Source organism: Poecilia formosa, unplaced genomic scaffold, assembly GCF_000485575.1.
Source record: "Poecilia formosa unplaced genomic scaffold, Poecilia_formosa-5.1.2 Scaffold296, whole genome shotgun sequence".
Lineage (NCBI taxonomy): Eukaryota > Metazoa > Chordata > Actinopteri > Cyprinodontiformes > Poeciliidae > Poecilia > Poecilia formosa.
Window position 1 is genome coordinate 501,445 of NW_006800235.1, and position 23,493 is coordinate 524,937.

Here is a 23,493-nt window from a genome sequence, read left to right on the forward strand (position 1 = left end):
TATATATATATATATATATATGAATTTTTAAATACATTTCTATCTTGATACAGGTCTTAGATTTCAATTATAATGGCCTTAAAAAGTCTTAAATTTGAGTTGGTGAGACTTAATAACCAGCAAAAATAATTATGTTTGAATAAATTTGCTTTGTCTTTTATGCTAAAAAAGAGAAAATTTCTCATTTTCAGTCAAGAACCCCCCCCTCAACTCTTTATTGTAAATCGTGTGGTTGTCGTAGGTAGATTTCCCGCCTTGCCAGATGTGGGTAAACGTCAAGGCACCGTGGCGTGGATTCGGACTGTCTCCAGCTGCTTCGCTCTCCTCTTCTCCGTGTCTTCGCTCTGTGCGATCCCCGCTAACCAGTAGGTGGAGCTTGACTCCTTTGGCTTGAGAGAAAGAGAGAAGGAGATGATTAAAGGCAAAAGAAAGACAGCAAGAGGAGAGGCACGGAAGGATGGAGGAGAGAGAGGAAGAGAGAGAGAGAGGGAGCAAGCGTCAGCACTCCATGTGTTAAAAGGGCAGATGGTAACGGCGGGGTAACTGAGGAGCAAACCACTCTGCCGGCCACAGAGCCAGAGATCAGCGGAGGGAGGGAGGAGCGCGAGCACATGCAGAGGAGAGGAGCATCTGAGAGGAAGCTGCACGCGCTGCTCTGACAGGAAGGACAGGACTGAGAGGGAGAAAGTAGCCCTACTCGATACTTAGACAAAGAGCGAGGAGAAACACCAGGGAACTGAGGAAGAGGAGGAAGAGGAGGAGATAGTTAGAGCAACTGCGAGACTGATCAATTTCACCAAGAAATTTAGACTCAGCGGAAAAGACACAGAGAGAGGGAGAGGGTAGTCAGCGACAGGGAAGGATTGATGAATAAGAGATGGGTGAAAAGACTTAAAGAGAAATATTTAACTGGAGACAGGGACATCTAGTAAATCCAGAAAAGACGGAGAAAGCGTCTCAGAAAAGCCGAGGAGGAACAGAGGGTGAAATATTTACGAGGACCCGGGCGCTGAAAGGAGGGGAGTCGGAGCTGGGGAGGAACTTCCAAAAAACTTGGAGAAGAGAGAGAATAAATCAGTGCAAGCAGAGAGGAAAACCGAGCTGCTCCTCCTCTTTTCCGTCTACTTCCTAATAAAAGCCAACGAGCTGGAGAAGCACAGCAGAAGGAGGAGAAGGAAGTTTCAGGATTTGAAAAAAAGAGCTAGATAGATATTTAACCTCATGAAAGTCGACTTTACCCAATGGCGTGCTACTACATCGTGATCAGTTCCACCCACCTGCGTGACGGACAGCTGAGGAGCATCAAGGGGGTGTTCAGGGGACCAATAGGAGCCAGCGGCCAGAGGAACACGGTAAGGCCTCTCGCTTACTTTGCTCTCCCTCTATTAACCCGCAGAGATGAGCTGAATCAGGTTGAACTCCGGGCTGCGTTCACCTGACGTAAATCCACGCTAATCCGGAACGCACGCACGTCTTCATTTTCTTTCTTTCTTTTCCTTTTTTATTTATTTAATCTCCTGCCGGGAAATCATTACCTCTTAATTATCATTACTTAAACCCCTCCCACTCACTTGATTGTCAGGTTCCTAATCATTCTTTGAGAGGAGTTAATTAATTGCCACTTCCATTAGGGTTAATTGAGAGGCAGCAAGATCCAGATGGGGATGAGGGGAGTGAAAGGGGGGTCCCCTGTCACTGAAGAGCTCCTCTTGCTCTTCGTACCCTAAGCCATGTATAACAGTCTATACTCGCACTCTTTCAGGTGTATAATTCGGCAGTTAACATAAATATACTAAAGTAGTGTGTTGAATGTATACCATGCTTTCTGTTTAAACTGAAAAAATTCTAACCGCACTTAATTAATCTCTTGATGTAAATTAGTGGAGAGAAATATCTGTGGAGTCATGGAGCTGCGGGGGAGGATTTGAACCAAAGAGATGAGTCACACTCCTTACTTTTTTAAATAGCTAAAACTAAACCTTGTGCTTCATCGGCTCTAAATGCAGCAGGAAAACGTAATTACAGCGAATCCTTGTAGAGATGCAACAAACCCAAAGAAGAAGAAAAAAAACTTCCAGCAGGCTTCAAAGAGACGTTCAGGAGGAGAGCGTAATACCTGGGCTACAGTAAGCTCATTAGGCAGAAAAGGTGCTTAATTTAAAAGTAAATGTAGAAATAAGGCACTTTTCTTAATACGTCACTTAACTCTCAATTAACCAAACATTGTAAATTATTAAATGCTTAAATATTGTCTGCTTTTATGAGTTTGGTATCAAAGTTAAGGAGGAGAGGATGAAGATCAAAAAGTTAAGTTTCATCTGGATGTGGCATGAACACTGCCCTGAGGAACTGAAAAAACAAACAAACTTCTTTTAATCAAATAGAATAAAGACTGACTTGTAGATTAGTCCAACTAAGGTTTAAACAAAATAAATATTTCACAGTTTGACCGACAGATGATGAAAGCATATAAATGTTCTTAAAAATGTGAGACTGCCCTAACTAGTAATCTAATCAGAAACCAGCTCCTGGGTTATTAGTGAGGCAAAATGATTGATATATTTTATCACAATCCTGGACTGGACGTGAAAACTGACAGATGATTTTTATTTTTCCCGAGTGATTCTGATGTCCTGTTAAAAAGTTCACCCTGGGCGATGAGCCACATAAAGAACGGTGCTATTTGTGAGTTTTAAGTTTTTCTTTATTATAACAACGGGGACTTAGACTGTGGGGAGTCATCGCAGCCCAGATGATACAAAAAGCAAAATAGGAATTGGAAAGAAGAGATAAATTGAATAATGGTAGAAATGAGAAGCAGTAATGAACTAATATTGGCTTGTTAAAGTGATTCAGAATTAAACTTAGACTAGAGTTAGTTTTTTTACACAAAGTAATAGTTTTGTGTTGAACTTCTTTTTTATAGTGCTCAGAATTACTTTTTATCTGAATTAGCGGTGCATAAAACAACTGAATGTTTATATAACCATTTAAAACATGTAGCACATTACAGCTGCATTACTGTAGGGAGGGATAAGGTGGAAGAATTCTGAAGAAGTGGTAGAGTGGCATCGTAATCAGAAACATAAGGAATGAAGAGAGTCGGATGAAAGTGCTAATAAAGGAGGCAGTAGAGGATGAGTTGGAAGAAAAATATTTCAAAAGGAGTTGAGAAAGATGACTGCTATAAAATGGGGACACAAAGAGGAATACGGAAGATGGATGAGATGAAAACACATCAAAAAGAGGGATAAGTGTGACAACAGGGTTGTAAATAAAGGATGAGGTGGATGAGTGGGGTTAAAAGTGACCACAAAAAGAATAAGATGGATGAGTGTAAAGGAAAAAAATGAAGAGTGATAAAAAGAAAGAGGGAAGAGGTGGCTGGGCATAAAGACAGGACTGTGAAGAGGTATAAGTGGGATAAAACGATGGTATTAAAAGGATGAGTGGGATGAAAGAGGATGAGTGGTATGAATCATTGGCTAAAAGAATAAGGAGGATGAATGTTAAAACAGAATGATATAGAGATGAGGTGGATCATTGGGATGGAAAGGGATCGGAACAAAACGATGAGAATGAAATGGATGAAAAAGCATTAAAAGAGGGATGAAGAAATTTAGTTGGATGAAGACATTGAAAGCAGGAATGCATAAAATTAATGTAATGAATAGACATAAAAAAGAAGATTGCGGTGGATAAGTGTGAAATTAGAGTTGTAAATAGGATAGGGATGAGTGGGATGAAAAGGAGGGTAGAAAGTCGGATGACTGTAAAGAAGGAATCAGTATAAAGGATGAGGGGAATGAGTGTGATGGACAGTGGTCACAAAGCATAAGCATGAAAGCTAAAGCTAAAATTCAAGAACAAATGTTGCCTTGGAAAAAATCTCATACTTCTGTGAAGTTGTCATATTAGTTTGAACCATTTAATTCTGACATCTCCCCTGTTTTTCTGACCTCTACAAATCATGAATTATGACAACGTTTAATGACGTCATGATGAGGCTAAGTCGTCAGGGGAGATTCATGGTCCCTGCAGCCTCTAGCAGAATCAATGAAATTCTCAGCTGTAGCTCTAAAGGTTTCAGTGTGTTGCATTAAAATATCAAAAGAAAGCGTATTCTATTAAAAATAGGCCGGCATGATCAATATTGGCATTTACACTGTTCAGTGGAAGCGCTATGTGAGAAAGGTTAAAGGGTCTTTTTCTACAGTCTTGTAGGCCGTGGTGAGAAGCAGAAAATGAACACAATCAGATTTTTTTCAATGATGAGAGAAACGCCTTGTTTTATGGTCAAGGTGGGCTTACACACACACACACACACACACACACACACACACACATATATATATATATATAACAATTATGTTAATATTGTGATATAGCGTATGTATAATTTTTATATGTATGCTATACCACTGAGAAAGTGTTTTAAAACCACTTTCTCGGTGATGAAATCATTAATATTACTTCCTCTTCAACAGACATGTTGCTAAATATGCTAGTAACATGACTTCATGAATGAAGTCCTACATAGAACTACCAAGTTAAAGCAATCATAAGTTTCATTTTGATGAACTGTGAAGAATGAAGTTCCTGTTGATCTGTAACCCAGAACCATTTCCACTGTTCTTCGGCTGCACAGTTCATGCGAGTTACTCTTTATTCTCAACAACTTATGTCCTGAAAGGACACTTTGTGACTTCAACAGATGCAGTTTTATGACTGATTCCAATAAACAGTGTTACAGTTCTTGTTTCATGCTCATCATTTGTCCCATTTTTGGAAGCTCTTCTTTTCCCAAGTTTGTCTGTAAGACACCCAAAATCTCCAACCACAGTTCTAATTATTTACTGTCAAAGGCAAGGGAAAGGAAAAAAAAAAAACAGATGCCCACTCACTTCTAACACATTGATTACTGAGCTTCATTAAAGAAATGACAGCGTAATGAAGCTGTTATTGCACCTTCATCAAGAAAGAGCTTTTAGATTCAAATAGTATCAAACTAAAAAGCCCCAAAACATTATGAAAGCATTTCTGAAATATATGTTCTGCACAAGAAAACCATCTGACTTCAAAGATTTCAACTCTGTTTGTCACCTAAACCAGGAATAGAAAGCTATATCAAGAATTTTTAATTGGCAAACAACCCCACACGACTATCACCAGTCACCTTGGAGCCTCATCTACCCAAGCTAATTTTATCCCCAACTTCCTTAGCGTAGGCAGGTCTGATGAAATTGCATGAAACGTCTTAAAAATTCAAATAACATGCTTGGCGCACAGAAAAACGAGGGAGACGTGTTCACGCCGGCACGAGCCGATTGCGTGAGAGTGCAGAAATAGCAGCAGGGTCGGAATCCAAAGAGGGTAGGAATCAGTGGGATGGAGGAGTTTCCTTCATAAAGTTCACTTCCAAGTTTAGATATACTGCTTGAAACGAGTCCAATCACAGTCTTTCATTAATTATTCCTTTTTAGGGTGGAGGACTGTTGTTTAGATCATCTGCTTACCACAGAAAAACTTCTAGAAACCGATTTAAATGAAAGCTTTATACATCACTGTTTATTCTGCAGTGAAATAAAGCAAGGTTTAAGACTCTAGATTATTATGAAAATTGAAGGAGAGAGATTCCCCATATCACTGCAGGAGGAAACAGGCAGGAGGTTTGGAACTTAGCAGCCAGGGGGAGCAGCTGAATAAAGAAGGAGTACAGGCAGCGGTGGATGGAAATGCTTGTTTCCTGAAAATACTTGCACAGCTAGGACAACTTTCATCCTGCTAAATAATCTCAGTTATTTGCATGAATACATACATAAGAAGCGACTGATTTACAACTGAATGTACTGACTGTTTGAGGCAGCATGTTTGTCATTCTGCATAAATAAAACAAAGTTTTAGTAAGATTTTTAATGTACTAGAGGTAGGTTGTAGAAATATGTATAAAACCCAAAACAGAAACTTAAAGTTCAATGTTGTCCCTAATTGAAATTTTTAGTTGTTTTAAAAGTATATATGCTTTAATCAGGTTCATAGTGTTCAACAATAGGATAGCAAAATTTGAATATTTCATATAAAGTCCAGTTTGATTTTTTTAGAAGAATATGTATTTATTTATTTTTGGCTCTGCTATGGACTGGTGACCTGTCCAGGATGACCCCACGTCTCGCCTGTTGACCGCCTGAGGTAGGCACCAGCACCCTCATGATCCCACTAGGGATAAGTGTGTTTGATAATGGATGGAAGGGATATTTATTTTAAATTAAAGGGGCAGTACAAGGAAAAATCGACTTTTTGAGCTTTACATCATGTGATAATGTTATTCTTTCATCACAAACATACCTGGTGTGTTGCTTTGATTCATCCATGCATGTCTGAGAAATCCTTTAATCTCCATTGTGATGACTTCCTGAAGGCAAAGTTTAAGAAAGAGCAGGAGCTTTTAAAGAGACAGAGGCCCAATTTCAAGATGTTAAATACTTAGTAAAATTTCTTTTAAGTCAGATTCGATATATATACACCATTTTTATAATAACTGAAGGTAACATAGTTACTTAATTGTGCTATAAAAGGATACTATGTGACTGGAAAACACATAATACTGCACCTTAAGGTAAGTTCTGAAGATGAACATGTGTTGTGATTAATAAAAACCACAACAGGTGTCTGGAGAATCATTTCCTCAGTCACACCAATACTGCTAATTTCACAAAAGCCATTATTGGAACCCTGATTGAATCGGGCATCACAAGTGAAAACCCATGTAGGAAACGGCTCCTTTCTGACCAGCTCTTACCTCAACTGGTCATAAAATACTAATATCTGCTCAGCCAATTAGAAGTCAGTTATGAGCTATCTGCTGCAGGTGATCAACGTCTGACTGTGCAGAACCTCATCCCATCGTAAAACCCAAGCTATTTGCTCAACAGTTATTTGTCTGCTGTTCAGGTAAATCGTTGCACATCAAACATCTCCTAAGTCTGTCCTCCTCAGAGGGAAAAACAAATCCTTCTCCCACTCTGAATCAAGTGGGTTTTTTGTTCATTAATTGGCCTGAATGTGTCAGAGAAAGTTTGGGCAGGATGCCCGCGTCCCTCCGTGTTACTATTCCTGCTGTCAGCCTGGCTCGCCTCAGATCCGCGCCGGGCGGTCCAAATCCTGAAAGCAGCACTAATAATTACTAAAAAAGGAGAGAGATGTAACCCACTCCTGAGTCTCTTCTTCCTCTGTCTCTGCTTGTGTTTACATTTTTTTTACAGTTCACAGTCACATTCATTTATAAAGACCCACCAGCTGTTGGGGAATTGTTTTTTACACCTTTCCTAATATCACAGAGGCCAGAGTTTTGTTGCTATAGATACACTGATTCCAGTCAGTATAATCGTGTCCACACCCACCTGACAAAAAGACTTGACAGAAATTTCATCTGATCTTTTAATTTTCTCTCAGCTCTAATATCAGACGTTTTCGGCAACCAGTCAGTTCACACAGCTCTAGACTTAAAAAGACCATCTGATTCTATTAGCGGGACTTATAAACTGCGCCTTGGTTTATTTGCCTCATCACAGGTTTCTATTAAATGTTGAGTGTTTTCAATTAGCAACCACAGATGCTGCTCAGTGTTTTATAAAAGCGATGATGTCCTTGAGCAACGGGGGTCACATGGTGCAGTCTTCCTCATCTGGTGCTGTTGGTTGTTTTGACATCGGGCCGAACGCCTTCCCCTGACTCTCTGCTTCTGAAGATTTCAACTTGTGTGTGTTATGATGAGGTTTGAACTGAGTTGCCAACAAAAGTGGCGACTCACTCCATAAATTAGCACAGATAAGGACATTCTGTGCATGCGTGCGCACCAAAAGAAAAAAAAACAAAAAAAAAAAAACGCCTGTATGGTCATGAGTTCATCGGGGTTGCATGTGCAGCTCTGTTTGTATGTTGGGTTGCTGTGATTTCCATGGAATGACTGCGTGTTGTGAGTACAGGGAGTGCTTCATTGACGTGTGAAACATCAGCTATGACTGTGGAGCCATCTGCTGCGACGGAGTGCAAGTGAGTGTGTGTTTTAGGTGACATGCGTTTGCAAGATACTACAGTGGGTGTGCGCTTGAGTTTACCCAGTCTAACTCCCAACAAGTTGCCTGTTTTAAAATATGTGTGTGTCTCCAACTTAAGTATTGGTTCCTACTTGCAATAGCAAGAAAACCGGGTCAGAGCAGAACCGTGTGCTTTATTATTATGCTTTAGGAGTTGTGGCCTCAGCAACAACAAAAACAGTGAATCTATTGCTAATGAGGCTATTCACTCTGGATTTCAGCAACAGCCCAAGTAATCCACACAAATTAGCACATAATGTATGTGTAGTAAAATGGAAAGCCAATGAATGGGTATTGAACACGTCTTTATATAATACCCTGCAGAAAATCCAGTTTTACTAAAGACAACTTCAGGACATTTGTTGCATTTAGAAAATAGCCACATATATTTGTGCAAATAGAATTATTGAAGTTCTTGGAGCCTCCTTTATGCACTTGAAAACTCAGTTCTTTCTTCTGATTTGAAGTTGAATTGTGTATTAGCAGCTTTGCTTATTTCTTCGAAACTAGTTAAGAGTTTTCTTGGGTCTGTATTCAGGATCGCTGTCAAGCTGAAAGATTCATTTGATGTTAATTATTCCAATTTTCAAATTTGGAATATAACCCCAATTCCTCATTTAACTTCAAATTCATAATTTGTCTCTGTCCTTTTGCAGGCTTGCCCTCTTTGAAACATTTTGAATCATAAAACAATTCAACAAAAAGCAACCGAGATAACACCAGAGGCAAACAGGAAAAGTGACAACACTGATTTGAGCCTGAACAGAATTTAGGTGGATAGACGAAACGTACTAAAATAACTCGACTTGAACAAATGGGGATTAGGGAACTGAAACCAGACATTTCACCCTAAAACCATATGCAGATTCATGAAACGTAGAAAGCTATAATTCAGACCTCTTTGTGAACAAACATGAAGCACTGTAGAAGCAGGAAGTCCAATGATAAAAATAAAGACTGAGCACAAAATGAAATCAGCTACAGAGAAAACTGTGTGACTGACGCTGAGAACATCTGACAGAACAATGACAGGGAAGCGACAGGACAGGAGCAAACAGCAGCAACTTCACATTACAAACAGGAAGCATAGAAACAAGATCTGGTGGAAATAAAACTCCTCAAAAACAAAATAGTAACAAGCAGAAGGTATTTTTTAACAAAGAGCTGAATAAAAGTAGTAAATGGTAGTAAACATGGAATACCACATGGAATTCCATGCGGTATTTAAGAATCTTTTTTGAATCTTGAATCTTAAATTCAAGATTTAAGATTTAGTTTGGAAGCTCGAACCAGAACTCGTGGATCGATTCAAATTTAGGAAGCAACTGTATCTTATTTTTAACAGTTCATTGGACTATAACTGTAAGTAGAATTATAATGTCAGTAATTTACAAATAAAAAACTTCATAAAGAAAAAAACTGTTAATAAAGTTTGTGCATCTGAGTTCAGAGGCCAGACATTTCCATAAAATCATAACTAATTTCCCTTTGACACATATTCTGACCTAGACAAAGTTTTTCCACAATAAGTAGAAAATCATTTGAGCATGTAGGAAATAACACTTGCTTTACAACACATACTTCTTTAGAAATGCCTCTGAGTAGTTTATGAACACCTTTCTTGTTACAATTTCATGTAAGATGTAGAGTTAACGCTTTTTTTCACTTTAATCTTTCTATTTTCCTCGTTTAGTAAAGATCTAGACATTTTTAAGCTTGCAAATCAGGCTTCTCCGTGGCAGTACAACTTAGAAAAATGAATAAATAACCACCAAAACATGTTTTGCAAAACCCACAAACTTAAGCTCCACAAAATCTTTGAGGATTTAATCTCATCCCCCAGAAAATCCTCATGCTATGAAGGAAAACTGGAAGCTACTGCAAAGGGGGCCAGCTCCCATTAGGCTTTGAGAGCGAGCCAACGGCGAAGACTTGGTACATATGTTGTTTGTGTTGTCGATTTCTCATAAAATAACCACTGTCGTTTTAAAAGATGTCTAATAGCAGAAACCAGGCAGGAAAAGGAGCATGAGGGCCACGGTGGAGGCGGTGGAACAGCTGTGACCGTTACGTTTCGACCACCAACTTTTGCTTTCACCAAACTTTGAGAGCTTTCATTCATGTAAAGCATCTTGCAAAAACACAGCTGAATACCAGTTTAAGTCATGAAATATTCCTTTGTGCTCCAGAAATCCAAGTGGCTCCACTCAGAGGTTTGTACTCGCCGAAGACTCTCAGGAGTTAGAAAAGCTCAGTCGCTGGATGTGGGAGGCTGGCCCTTTAAGAAAAACAACACCCTGAGAGATTATTTTTTTCATCTGAAGATGTTCTTAATGAGTTGTGGGGAGCTGAGCGTTTAAGTATATATTTGTGTAGCGCTGTCGTTACTCAATTACCATGGAAACTGAGGTAGCTAGTTGGAGGTGAGTGGGCGTCAACGCGACTTGGATGAACCTTGAAAATGTGGTGGGAGGGACATAGAGACAGGGGGAGAGGGACGGGTAGTCAGAGTAAACGGAGGCAGATGGAGAAAAGTAAGAGAAACACTAAGATGATCAGAGGTAAAGTTTTGGTTGCTATGAGAAGTTGGCTGTTTTTTTAATCTGCACTGCACCAGTCATCTACTTCCATCTATCTGGAAAAAAAATATGTACAACCATGATGTAAATGTCCACTCTTTTTTAAATGTTGCTGTTTAAAAACTTGGTTATTTCTTTGTTTTTTGTTTTTTTTTTCTTTTTTGTATCCTCCTGCTAAAAAACTGATTTCTGCTCAAGTTCTCAATAAATAAAACTAAAGCACAAGTTGGATTTTCAGGTACCTTTTTGGCAAAACACTGGAGTTAAAGCACAAGGTTAGACTCAGAGCCTGGCTGAATAGTCTGAATAGCTTTTTTGTTTTGAATCCTCTATTTTTTTTAAGGTGAAGCAAATACTGATTTGCCTTTCCAGATTCATATAAATAAGAAATTGAAGGTCAGAATTGTGTTTGTACATTACGGGTAAGCTGTTTAAGGTTTGGGGACTTTATCCTTTTTGAAATAAATCCTTAAAAGGGAAATCATATTTTCAATTGAGTGTGGCAAACAATTTTAGTGCTTGAATTTTTTTCCCATCATACATTGCTACGTGATGGACTGACGACTTGTATACGATGTACCCTGTCATGCGTCCAATTGGTGCAGGAGATAGGCACCAACCCTTCTCCCCAACCCTGCCTGAATAAGCACTTATAGACAATGGATGGATAGATTTTACTGTTTAAGCTTGTTTATGGGGCCAGTACTGTGTGTGTGCATCTCTTTTTGCTGTTGGGTACAAATATCGTGTTTTCACATTTTCCACCTTATTTTTATTATCCAGAATGATTTTTAGGAAGTAGGTGAACTTCTGGATCAGCATTTGTAAAAAAAAACATGGTTTCTGAAATACAATAAATGTTAAACACAGACAAATATGTGAAAGGACCAACTTTTACACCTCAATTGCTAAGAAGGGAGAATGGAAGAGAAAATATATTGTTATAGCAGTACCTAAAGATTTTCACCTGTTTTTGTGATTTAAAAAAATAAATTATAATCACTGATTTTGTGGTTCTACGTTAGAAATATTTGCAAGGAATTTTGCAATGTTGTTTTCTCATTGAAGCCCTTCCAAAATTTACATGACAAAAATGAGAAAAAGTAACAAGCAGATGGATTGGATTGTTCTCTAAAAAACAAATGTCTCTAAAATGTTTTTTAGAGAACATTTTTGTTCTCTAAAAAACTTAAATACCTCAGTATTAGCAGATGATGACATAAGTTCTAAAAAAAATGTAATTGCTCAACCATAGGATGTTTGGAAAAATGTAAGTGAAAGAAAATAAGTCGAGAACAAGAAGGATTACATCAAAGGTAGTGTGTTTCTGTATTGCTTATGTCCTCATGTAAATGTGGCTTTTTGTTTCTCACCATGTTGATCACGGACTGTAACTGAAGAAAAAAATGTGGGAATAAGTTGATTTTGAGCGAATTCTGAAACTAGAAGGACTGTAATAAGCGCTATAACAAGCAGGTATAGCTTGTAGTAAGTATATCAGAGGTAAAGCTAACTAGTTGGGTGGTTTCACCAACTGTAGTTTTAAAACATCATTACCTTAACAAGAGTGGTCAGTGGGGCTCCTGTAGTTTCTAAGCTATTACTGCCCATCTTTTAAGACATGACAGAAGCAGAGAAACTCACTTTGTCTGGTATTTCATTAAAATGACAGAACCTTAAAAATGAATGAAACATTTTAGTGGTTTTGAATTAATATGTTTAAAAAAAAACGTACCTAGTTCCACATGTACAATGAGATGTTTGTGTCTTGGTCCTTAAATACCCTCTTATGTGTCGCTTATCAAAGAGCAGTTCTCCAGGTTGTGAATCCCAGGAATTGGAAGCGATTGCCAGTTTGTTCACACCTTAATAGTCAGTGGGGCCACACATTTGTCTCAGATCCTGTGAGCTGTTGTTGTCTCCCCTACATGGAAAACATGCGAGGTGTTTTGGTCGCACCGTTCAGGGTGTGAATGGTTATGAAAACTGCCTTGGGAGGGGAGTCAAGCCTGTATGACAAACACAAGCTGAGCTATGGAGAATGTGCTGCTGGATGCCACCATGAATATGTAAGGGAGACTAAAGAACCACTAAACAAGCGGCGGTGTTTAAGAGCCAGCCCCTCAGGTCAACACTCAGCTGTTCTCTTGCATCTCAAGGGTTAGGGTTGCAATGTACACATAGTAAACTGTTGGTTATAGAAGAGCAAGGAAAACATCAACACAGAGATGGTATCATTGAACATAAAGCTAAGTAACATTTGGGGGGAAATCATAAATCTCTTGTTTTTTCTGCTGCTGAATATGTCAATAACAATAGTGCAGATGTCCCAGTATTTTGATGCCTAAGGCCTTGTTTACATAGAGCCAGTTATCAGTGAAACTGTAACATTTTTGTTGTGATCCAGCAGCTCTTTCACAGGTCTTCAGTGACAAGAGTCTAGCTGAACTTCCATTGACCATATAATTGTGCAATTTGACATTTCAAAAACATATTTGTTAGTGGAAACATACCAATTTCGAAACAACAAAATGAGAAGTTTTGGCTCTATGAGAAGGCAGGTTTTTGGCCATATTGAAATTGGTTTATTTGCCATAAGTGCAAAGGAAACACTTTTTTCGCATCATGCGAGTCACATGATCAACAACTGGATGTTACAACTGGTGCAAACTACAAAGAAGAAGATGACAGGAAGTATTTGGAGGATCATGGCACTACATGTTTTTAATGACTTATTGCATCAATAAGCTTATCCACGTGATATTCTGTTTGTTATTTAATGGAAACACAGCAATTGCAAAATTGTGTTTTTTCCACAATAGCAGATCATTGACAGTTTTGTGCACATTTGTAATGGAAACACTTCTGACATCGGCCCTTTCTGAAACCAGGTCTCCATCCTTCAACAGTAATCTGCAGGTGAACGCTCACATGTGCAGAACATATGGCTGTAGGCAGAAAACAAAAGTAATGGTGGATAGCATTGTGGTGTGCTGCTTAATCTGTTCGGTCATAACTTCTGATAAGAAATATCTGTTACATGAGCAAGTAGTGCTACTGTTTTCTAAATGAGATGTAAGCTAGTGAGGGGAAGAGAATGGTTAAAATCACTTGCGCATTCTAGTGGCCTGGCATGACAACTACAGCTGACTCGAGGTGTCTTGGTGATGTTGTCTGAACGTGGAACCTTTTTCCCAATTGATATCCAAAAATATCAACAGTTTCCAGAAAATGGTCTTATGTAAAGGTAGGCTAATACAGATCCAAGTCTTTTCAGGAAAAGGAATCTGCCAGGATTGAAGCTAAATTCATGACATGAAAGTGCATAAAGTAAATGCTTGAAAACTCATCTCTTTTAATTAGCTTTACATTTCAGTATTATGTGGTCTGCATTAGCATTGTGGTTGTGTAAACACTTGATTCAAATACCAATGAGCTTCCTGGTGCTATACTCCAGTGGACCAGCACCTGTTTGTGTTTTTTTCTGTGGAACATGATTAGTTTATTGATTCACTGGATTTTTTTCCAAAGTGCTAAAATGTTTGAAAGAAAATGCAATGAAAGTACATTACTTTTTTTTTTTTTTTTTTTTTAAAGTGCATCATGATCAATCTAGCATATTTCCATCACATTTCGTTATGGTGTGACTCATTAATTGTTTAGTTTAAAGTACATTTTAATGCAGTTTCAGTCCCACCAAGATAATACAGTATGGGGAAAGTTTCTCTCACATTAAATTAAAAAAGCTCTTTATCTTAACCATTGCATTGTTTAATGACATGTTTCAGCTGCTCTCTATTCAGCTTTCTATATCACATGTTATAAATGGACAATAAAATCCAGCAGCCAATACAACCTAACTTTCATTAGGAATGTTACTGGTTAAAAACACTTTTGTTATTAGGATTGTCGATCAACAAAGAAAAAAATCTGTAAAAATGTTCTGAAAATGTGAGGTACATTTAGGTTCTCACAGATTTGGCGAGCTTAGCTCAGAGCTCCAATAACAATCAGTTTAAAAAGGTTTTTATTGAAACTCCCAGCTGGTACTTCGGATCAAGTCATCCCTAAATCATAGTTCTGTGCAAAACATCTCATAATTCCAAGAAGTTACATCAACTCAAAGTTGATCATTTGTTTCTTGAAGAAGTCAGTGAAACACAGATACTCTGACGTTCAGTGGACAGATTTGTCCTTCATTCTGCCTGAGTATCTTCATCACCAGCTCCGTTTCAGAATATTTGCATTTGTGCCTTGGCCTCTGTAACTGTATGCACAATTCTCTTTTCACTTTTACTTGTTTTTTATGTCTTTCTCTAACCATTTCAATCTCTCTGCAACAATAGCTAAGACTTTTCTGAAGCTCTATCCGTTGTCTTCACTGATCCTCCAGCTCATTTCTACTCTCCACCTTCTCTTTTGTTTGTTGCACTCCTCCTCTCCTGTGGTTATTTGCAGCAGTGTCTTTCATAATTTAGTGTTGTCATTTTTCTCATCATTCTTCCCCCCCCCCATTTTTTCCTCTTGTGCAATTCATACCGTCCATCTCTTTCAACTGTGTTAAACTTTTGTTCTAATCTTGTCTTCCATATTTCTCACTCAACAATTCTTTTTTTCTTGCTTTCAACATCCCCTCTGTGTTCTCTCGCCTCCTCACTTTGTCTCCTTCCCTGGTTTTCAACTTGACTTTTACAACTTATTTGTCTTTTTGTCATGCTTTTATCTGACTTGAAGGAGTCTCGACATCATTTAATGTGCTCTGCTCTACTCCTCAGACTCGACACGGGTGACCTTGCTTTCTACTTATCCTCTCTTCCCTCCACCGTGTCTCAGCTCTTCTCTCCCTTTGTGGAGTTTGTCTTTCCACAGTTCTCTGATTTGACTTATTTCCTTTTTGCCATTTCTCACTTCTCTTCTTGCATAAATAAAATCTCAGCTGTCTTCCTGATATATGCCTCCTCTATTTTTCTCCTCCCCTCTTTGCTACATCACAGCTTTCCTTGGACCTCATCTCCTTCATTTGCTTTTTCATTATCTTACATTTGCTTTGTTTCCATCTCGTTTTTCTCTGCTTTTTATTTCAATCCCAGCTTCTCTCTCCATTTAATCGATACTTGCTGCTCGTTTTACCTCTCCTTCGTTCCACTTCCTTCTCTAATCTTGCTTTCTGTTCATCCTTCCCTCCTCAACTCATTTCTCCACTCTTCATTTTCAGTTTAGTGAGCAGTAAAAACAACGATAAAATAATAATAAAAACAACAACTGTCCCATAATTAGAAACCCATCTCCATCTGGATCTCTCACACACTCACCAAGCTGAATGGGAAGTCAAACAGAAGGCCAATAAGATACGCTTGACTGGAGGCCACTCTGATGCGTGTGTGTCTGTGTGTGTGTACGATGGAGAGATACTGTGTGACTATTCACTCCCGTCATGGTGCGAACCTCGTGTCCTCGCGAGCCGCAGGAGGACGAGATAAATCCGAAAGCATTTTTGTCGATACTCAGGGGAGCATTTCAGACTAAAGACACCTGGAGGTCAGAGAGCGGCGCCCCATCTCAGCTCAGGAGAAATGTTGAGAAACCAAGGCAGGCTTTTAGAACTGGGCAACTAAAACCTATATGAATGTATGAAAATCTATTTTGTATTTTCAATTAAATTATTTAAGGGAATGATTTATGTATAAGTAAGAATACACCAATATGAAATTTTGGGCCAATGCCAATATTAATATCTGACATTATTATTGCTGCGATGCCCATTAAGCAGCATTTACCACTATTATGCATATTATAGGAACATTCTTACACTTTTGACACTAGCATATTGAAACAGCAACAAGATGGAAATAAATATAAGCTCTTAACATCAGTCTAGTTTGTTATTATTGGACCAACCAATTATATTGGAAAATGATTGGTTAAGTTATGTTAATTTTTAAATTACAGTAATGTAATGAAATTGTCTTTTTTTTTTTTTTGCATAATACTGTCATATCATCATAACCTTGTCTTATGCCCAATGGATGGGTGAATGGTGGAAGTGAAAATCTAATTCTTGAGTACAACACTAAAGAGAATGAGTTACAGTAAAATATGGGTAAAATCAAAAAGCAGAGAAATTATAAAAAGAGTGCAAGGAAAAAGTGTGTGAAGAAGAAAGGACAATAGATGGCAGAATTTGCATAATTTACATTTCTATGTGGTGTGTACAAATGTTAAGTGCAAATGCCAAGTGCTCCTGGAGTTTAAAGAGCAGTCATGCAAACACTAATAAGACAAAATGAACACATCTGGTCATAACCGCCCAAGGGATACATATGCACATAATTCATACATCTATTTTACTTTTATGGCCCACAGCAGAGATTATGTTATTCTAAAAAAAAAAAAAAAAAAAAAAAAAAGGGAAGGGGGAAACTCGTCCCTTTTTGACCTTTTTCCTCAACTGTAACATCCTTATTCATTTAGGATATTAAATTATCTGTATTTTAGTTTTTGAATAAACTTTACATTTGGTGCTCATATATTAATAATTTATTATTTTTATTTTTAAAATGTCAATCATTTAAGAGGAGAGCTGCAGGTCAATAAAAATGACATGGTTAAAAGACAAGGACATTGTTTCATAGCTTTTATTTTACTAGGGGAGTCATTTCTGATCCTGATCTAACAGATGGCATTTTACTGCACAACCTGTCTTCACTTCTAACTTATGATATAAAGTGGGATTATTAGCTGCTGTTGTCACACATCGTTATGAGTGTCTTCTCCGTCTTACAATGTGGCTATTTGCATTATTTTAATGTATTTGGTCAAATTATAATGGTTTTAAACTAGATCTTTAAATACAGCCAAGAAATCTCTGTGGCTAAAACCAGCTAAGCATAGAGTGAACACAAAAGAAAGAGACTGAATTCAACTTAATTAACTTAACAGCCCAGTTCTCAACAAATGTTCACAGTAAATCTAAGCAGGTCCAACTGAAATCTAATTATACTGCAGTTTATTTCATACACTTTATTTCATATTGTCGACTTGAATCCAGTTACTTTGACTCCCTCGATGGAAACAGTTCCTTCCCTCCTCTTCAGTTGTCTGTACGTTTTCTCTCTTGTTCTTAAGTAAACACTACAAAGCTGTGTTTTGCTCAGATGTCAAAGCATACCTCAGAATATCCCTGAATAAACCACTTTGCATGAACAAAGGCAGAGTGCGTTATGTTTTCCAGCCCTTTAAAGTTTAATGTATAGGAGGAGTTAGTGTTGTCAAGACTAACTAACCTCAGAGTCAAGACCAGGGCTTTGAGAGAGGAAAGACTGACGCTGTGAGGACTCATAGAGTCAGCCATCTTACAGCCATCAGTAATCACAGCCATCACTGATGGCTGTGATTGGCTGGAGTGGAGCGGTCTGCCTTTTATATCCCAAAAACTCAATGAAAATTTAACATGGAATTAACAAATTCAACGATGTGTTGCTTGATGTTCAGGTTGATTGGATCCTTTTGTCAAGGACTGTTAATTTTACCACTAGAATCTGTTTTTAGGTTTTGTCTATTTTACCACTTCCTCTTTTGCATTACTGCGCTCCATAATGAAGTTGGGTTATTTTTTTTATTTGTGTATAGCTATTTAGGATTCTGAAATAGGGCTACAGGTTATCTTTAGTTAATGTTTTAAGGGCCCTTAGCAATTTGACAAAGTTGTCATTCAGCCATTTTCTTTTTATTTTCATGGTATTTTTGACATTTTTTGAAATACTAATCTTTGAAGCACTCTTCTTAATGAAATCCTAAAGGTGGTGGACTTATTTTCAGTTTATGCTAAACTGAAAATAAGTTTATTTATTTAGTTATTCTTTCAATAACTAAAAATATTGAGAGTATTTTTCGTGAATGACTTAATCTTTGTTGTGCAACATATGATGAATGAATGATTAAATAAGTTAATTTGTAATTAATGTAAAACTTCAATATAAATTTAATCCTAGGATGTATGGATGGGTGTTTGAAACATTACTGGTATATATTTGAAAAAGTACAATTCCCAATTGTACTTGGGGGGGCTAGCTCTCCCACACTTTGAAAACCCCTGACCTCTACCAAATGTTAGCTGACAGCATTAGCAGAAGGCAGACTGAGTGGAGGCGACACATCAAGGTGAAGGTCTTGACTGACTCAGCATTCTTTCTTCCTGGCTGAGTTAGACAGAAAACACATCTGTAGTAAGCAGGTGTCTCCAGCTCCTGTCCTGCTGGTTTTAGATGCAGAACCAACACACCTGTATCAAATGAATGGCTTGCATGCCATCAAGTTTGCCAAACTTGATGGCATGGTGAGGAGGTAATTCAGTGTGATTCAGCTGTGTTGGAGCAGGGATGTATCCAAAGGTTGTAGCGCAGTAAATCTCAAAGACTGGAGTTAGAGTTGGTACACAGTATTTGCACAGGAACATTTTCTCTGTCTCTGATTTTGTTATCCGTCTCATCTTCTCATGCTCAGCATGTCAGAGCACAGGTGGCGCCCTTGAAGTTTTCACAGTAAAACAATGTTTTTATTGTATTTATATGCAGACTGCAGTGTCCAGCATGTCCAAGACTGAAACAAAACCAAGACTTTAAAAATGGGGTCTGAAGAAATGTCTTGAGACAAAGATCAGTCTGGCTGCCAGTTCTACCACTGCAGGAGTTGGAAAAAAAATCTTGATCATTAACTTTTGCTTCTTCCACTTAACCAGCATTTACTGTAATATTTTCAACAAATGAAAGCCTTCCTAGACTCTCTGTTCTGTGAAGACAGAACCCCAGTCAGTCCAGAATGACTCAGAACCAAGTTACTGAACAACCTTCAGACAGGCCACATTGATGAAATACAAACTTGTTTTCTTATAACCCTTAACCATTTTGATTATGAATGCAGTTACATGTGTTTGTGGGTTTGTGTAACAGAAATGAGCAGCGTGTGGCAGCTAGCTTCGACCCTGGAAGCTGCAATAGCCCCAGGTGTCATATGGTGTGGGTGTTGGTGGTGAGGAGAGACGCCGAGACCCAGGTTATGGTGATGATGATGATATTTAATGATGAAAATAAAGCTCAGTCCAAAACAGGCAGCACGGCAGAGAGACAGGCACACAGCCAAATACCGGTAGCAACTGAACGACAGGACTACGTGCGAGCGAACACAAACCAGGACTTAGCAGTACAACTGGCGAGTAGACAAACGACAATAGACATAGACACTAGAGCTAACGCTATCCAGGACTTAACAGTTCAACTGGAGCGAACACTAGACGTCAGACAAATGACAAACGGACCCGACCAGGAACACAGACAACAGGAGGGTTTAAATACACACGGGGTAATCAGGGGAATGAGACACACCTGGGGAGCAATCAACGGGGAGGACAGGACAGAGACTCACAGGAACACAGGACTGAACACAGAGAACTCAAAAATAAACATACAGAAACACGGAACATAACACCAGGCTTCCCCTTAAGATAGTTACATGACATTATGTCTGCAGTAAAGAACAGGAGCATGAGCTCAAAGGCTGAAAAGGTTCTGGGAACATTGCCGCCACTTCTTCTCCTGACCCAGTCTGATCCAACCCAGTTCAGGCCAAGCCTGGACTCTGGTCTGCCCCTGGCATCAAGTACACCTAACACCAGGGACAGGAAACCTTCCCGCAACCGTTGACCTGTGGGGCAGGCGTCAGTCCATGGTGGCAGCCAGACATCAAATGGACTGGAGGATGATGGGTCACTGTTATCTGTCTAGTGAGGTAACCTCTGGGAGGCCAAGGTCCTGAAAAAAGAAACTGCTGGAAAAAAAACAGGAACTACAGTAATGTACTCTGGAGGTTCCAGACAAGATTCAAACCAGAGCAATAAAAATGAAACAAATCCATAAAAGGGAACTATATATTCTAAATAACATAACAAATAACTGGGGAGATCTGTGATAGAGATTAAACTACAACCTGACATGGAAAGGAAAATGAACACTGTTCCCAGGGAACAGAGTGAAATAATCACAAAACATTGAAAACACTTTGAAGACAACGAGATCTTAGAAGAAGATCTCAATCACAATGGTATTAAAAATTAGAGGTGATGCCAAACTGTAATTCAAAGTGTTCTGCTGCTTCAGACATGGGTATGTAACCTTTGCCATTTTGTTTATACATATATCAAAAGTCCCCATTTCAGTTTCAGTCACTTGTAGGCTGGGTTATGGAGAGATCAAATTCTGTATGCTGTGATGTTTCAATCCTCTGGTCATGGGAATTCAGAGAAAACTCTTGACATGTTGCAAAAAGGAGAAATTTCCATCTGCTGGTTAGGAGGGACTCTGCCAGGCTATGCAATGCGCAATTTTGTCAGATGATGACCCTACACATGGAGTAATAAACAGGAAGTAAAGGTTGCAAACTGGCATGGACTACACATCCCAGAAAGATGGAGAGAGTCTTCCCCTCTGGATCGGAGCACTCCCTACATCCTTTTTGGAGAAACCAAAAGCCACCGCAAGCTAGTATAAAAGGTTTTTGCAAAATTGAGTAAGTTAATTTGAACTTTATTGTTTCCATCAATCTTTTCTAATGTGATACTTCAAAATGCACCTAAAAGTAGCTTTATTTTCTAATGGCATTGTGTCTTCCAACATCATTGAAATAAAAGGCAGAGATGCATTAGTGTGGCAGAGTTATACTGATCAAGTAAAGAAAAAAAATGACCAAGGAGTTTACTTGGGAAATATGATTCTCTGTAAATAGGTCCATGTGTTCTAGACATACAGTCCTGTTTTTTATGTGACAGTGATGGATTTAGTTAAGTATGTTCTGCCTCCAAAGTTGCCGCTCGACGCTGAAATAAAGAAATGTCAAACCTTGTCAAGGCATCGTAAATGTGAAAACACAGGAAAGAAACTTATAGCAGAAAGAAGCCTTTTAATATGGAATTAATGTTTTTAAAAGCCATTTCAACTTGCTACATAACGACTCTCCAAATCTACCAGTGAAAATGAAAAAAAAAAAAAAATCCACAAAAGACACCAACTATTGATGTCTATGAGAGATCCAATGAAGAGATACAGAATATTTGTCCGGATGGGGAGTGTTGCTGTTTTTTCGGGAGCAACAATGAAGCAAACAGAAAGCTGATGCTTTCAGACTCAACAAAAAAAGACAAACTGATTGCATCATGAACTTCAACCCTCCTCCTTATCTCTGTTTACTGCCTGTTCGCTAATGTTCAGTACGAGTCCTTTGAGCAGATGACACATAGATGCCCTTGCCGGGGGGCATGTCGGCGGTGTCGGCCCGGTTGATACCGGAGATCTAACATGTAATTCTTCCTCCTGCTTGGTGGCGTTTTCCAGAAAGATACTGGGATATTTTGGCACTGAGGCTCAGCTCTAATAACACAGCAGACGAGCAGATAGCATTGATCAGAGCGACCCGTCTTTCTGAATCGATAGAAATGATCCCATCTAGATAACGTTACAATCAATACCACTGTGGGTCTGTCTGGGTGGGGGGACCAGCACCGATGACCTGACCTGCGTCTAACCTGTTTTCCAAAAGCATTCGAAGGTGTGTGTAAATGTGTGTTTCTTTGTGTGTGTGTTTTTTTTTTAAAGGTCATCCAAGGTGGGATGTAATGGGACTCTGACCAGATCCAATCTGGGACCACTTGTGGCAAAATGAATTGGCCTCACACACATAGCGAAGCTAAAGTTTATCCCTGTATATGTGTGAGTGGGTGTGTGTGTGTGTGTGTGTGTGTGTGTGAAGGTCTGCCTTGCGCAGCTGTTGAGGTGTTTCTTGGAGTGTGTTTGTGTAAAGGCCACCCTTGCTGTGGAAAACTAATCTAATTTTGACAGGTTTGCACAGACAAAAGGGCACATTTATTAAAAAAAAAAATCACAATGCAGCAGATCGGCTTTGTACTTCCGAATGTGTGCACTCTCACAGGCTGAACCCGTCGAAATGTTTCACACACCATCAGCCACTTTGTGACGTCTGTGAACAGTGTAAAATGTCACATGATCGGTGTCGCGTCGTGGGAAAGCGTCTTCGTTTTCCACCATCTGGCTCGTCTGCCGTCTCAGTTTTTATACACAGAACTGGTGACGGTGAGCTAAATGCGTGGAAAAACAAGAACTTCAGAATCCAGATGTCTTTTTTTACTCACCAATCTCCGCATCACTGATCACCTCATTAATCACCTTGCGGAAGGTGGGGGGCAAACAAACAACAGTAAGAAGTGAGGATGAACACATTTGTATGCGACGGGGAGTTGGGAGTCTGTGTTTGTTTTTCAGGTCAGCTCGACTCCTGGGTTCACCTTTCGTGTTTCTGTCACAGTGCGAGAACAAACAAACTCATTTAATGAACAACTGAAGGCATCCTCTTCACCCGACCTGTGCATGTTTGGACTCGGAGAGTTCTCTGGTATCAAGTATTGACGGGATAAAGTCGTATTGAAGGACTGTTGGGCTGTTCTTGGTGGAGGTGTAAAAAAAAATCTACAAAGAGATGGAGATCCATCTGTACATCTAACATTTAAATCAAAGCTGGAGCAAAACCAGCTTAGACTTTTTTTTCTAATTGTTTGTTGGACATCTCATGTGACGATAGAGACACAATCATATCGTAGAAGTTTGATCTCAGAATAACAAAGAAAGAAGCCATACAGCTGCCACATTTTTTTCTTGGCTTTATTTCCATTAAATGTCAATCATACTACATATCATCACCTTCTAAAATAATGGCCTAAGTGTTTTTTTTGCCATAAGTGTTTTTTTTTTTTTTTT

General features: G+C 38.8%; 1 protein-coding gene across 1 annotated transcript in view; it reads left to right on the forward strand.

Moving 5' to 3' along the window:
- Positions 1-280: 280 nt before the first annotated feature.
- LOC103151907 (uncharacterized) overlaps positions 281-23,493 on the forward strand; it is a 115,546-nt gene continuing 92,333 nt past the window's right edge. Inside the window, exon 1 of the mRNA XM_007572181.2 lies at positions 281-1,352. Coding sequence (XP_007572243.1) covers positions 1,242-1,352 — 111 coding nt within the window. The 5' untranslated portion in view covers positions 281-1,241. The remainder of the gene's footprint in view (positions 1,353-23,493) is intronic.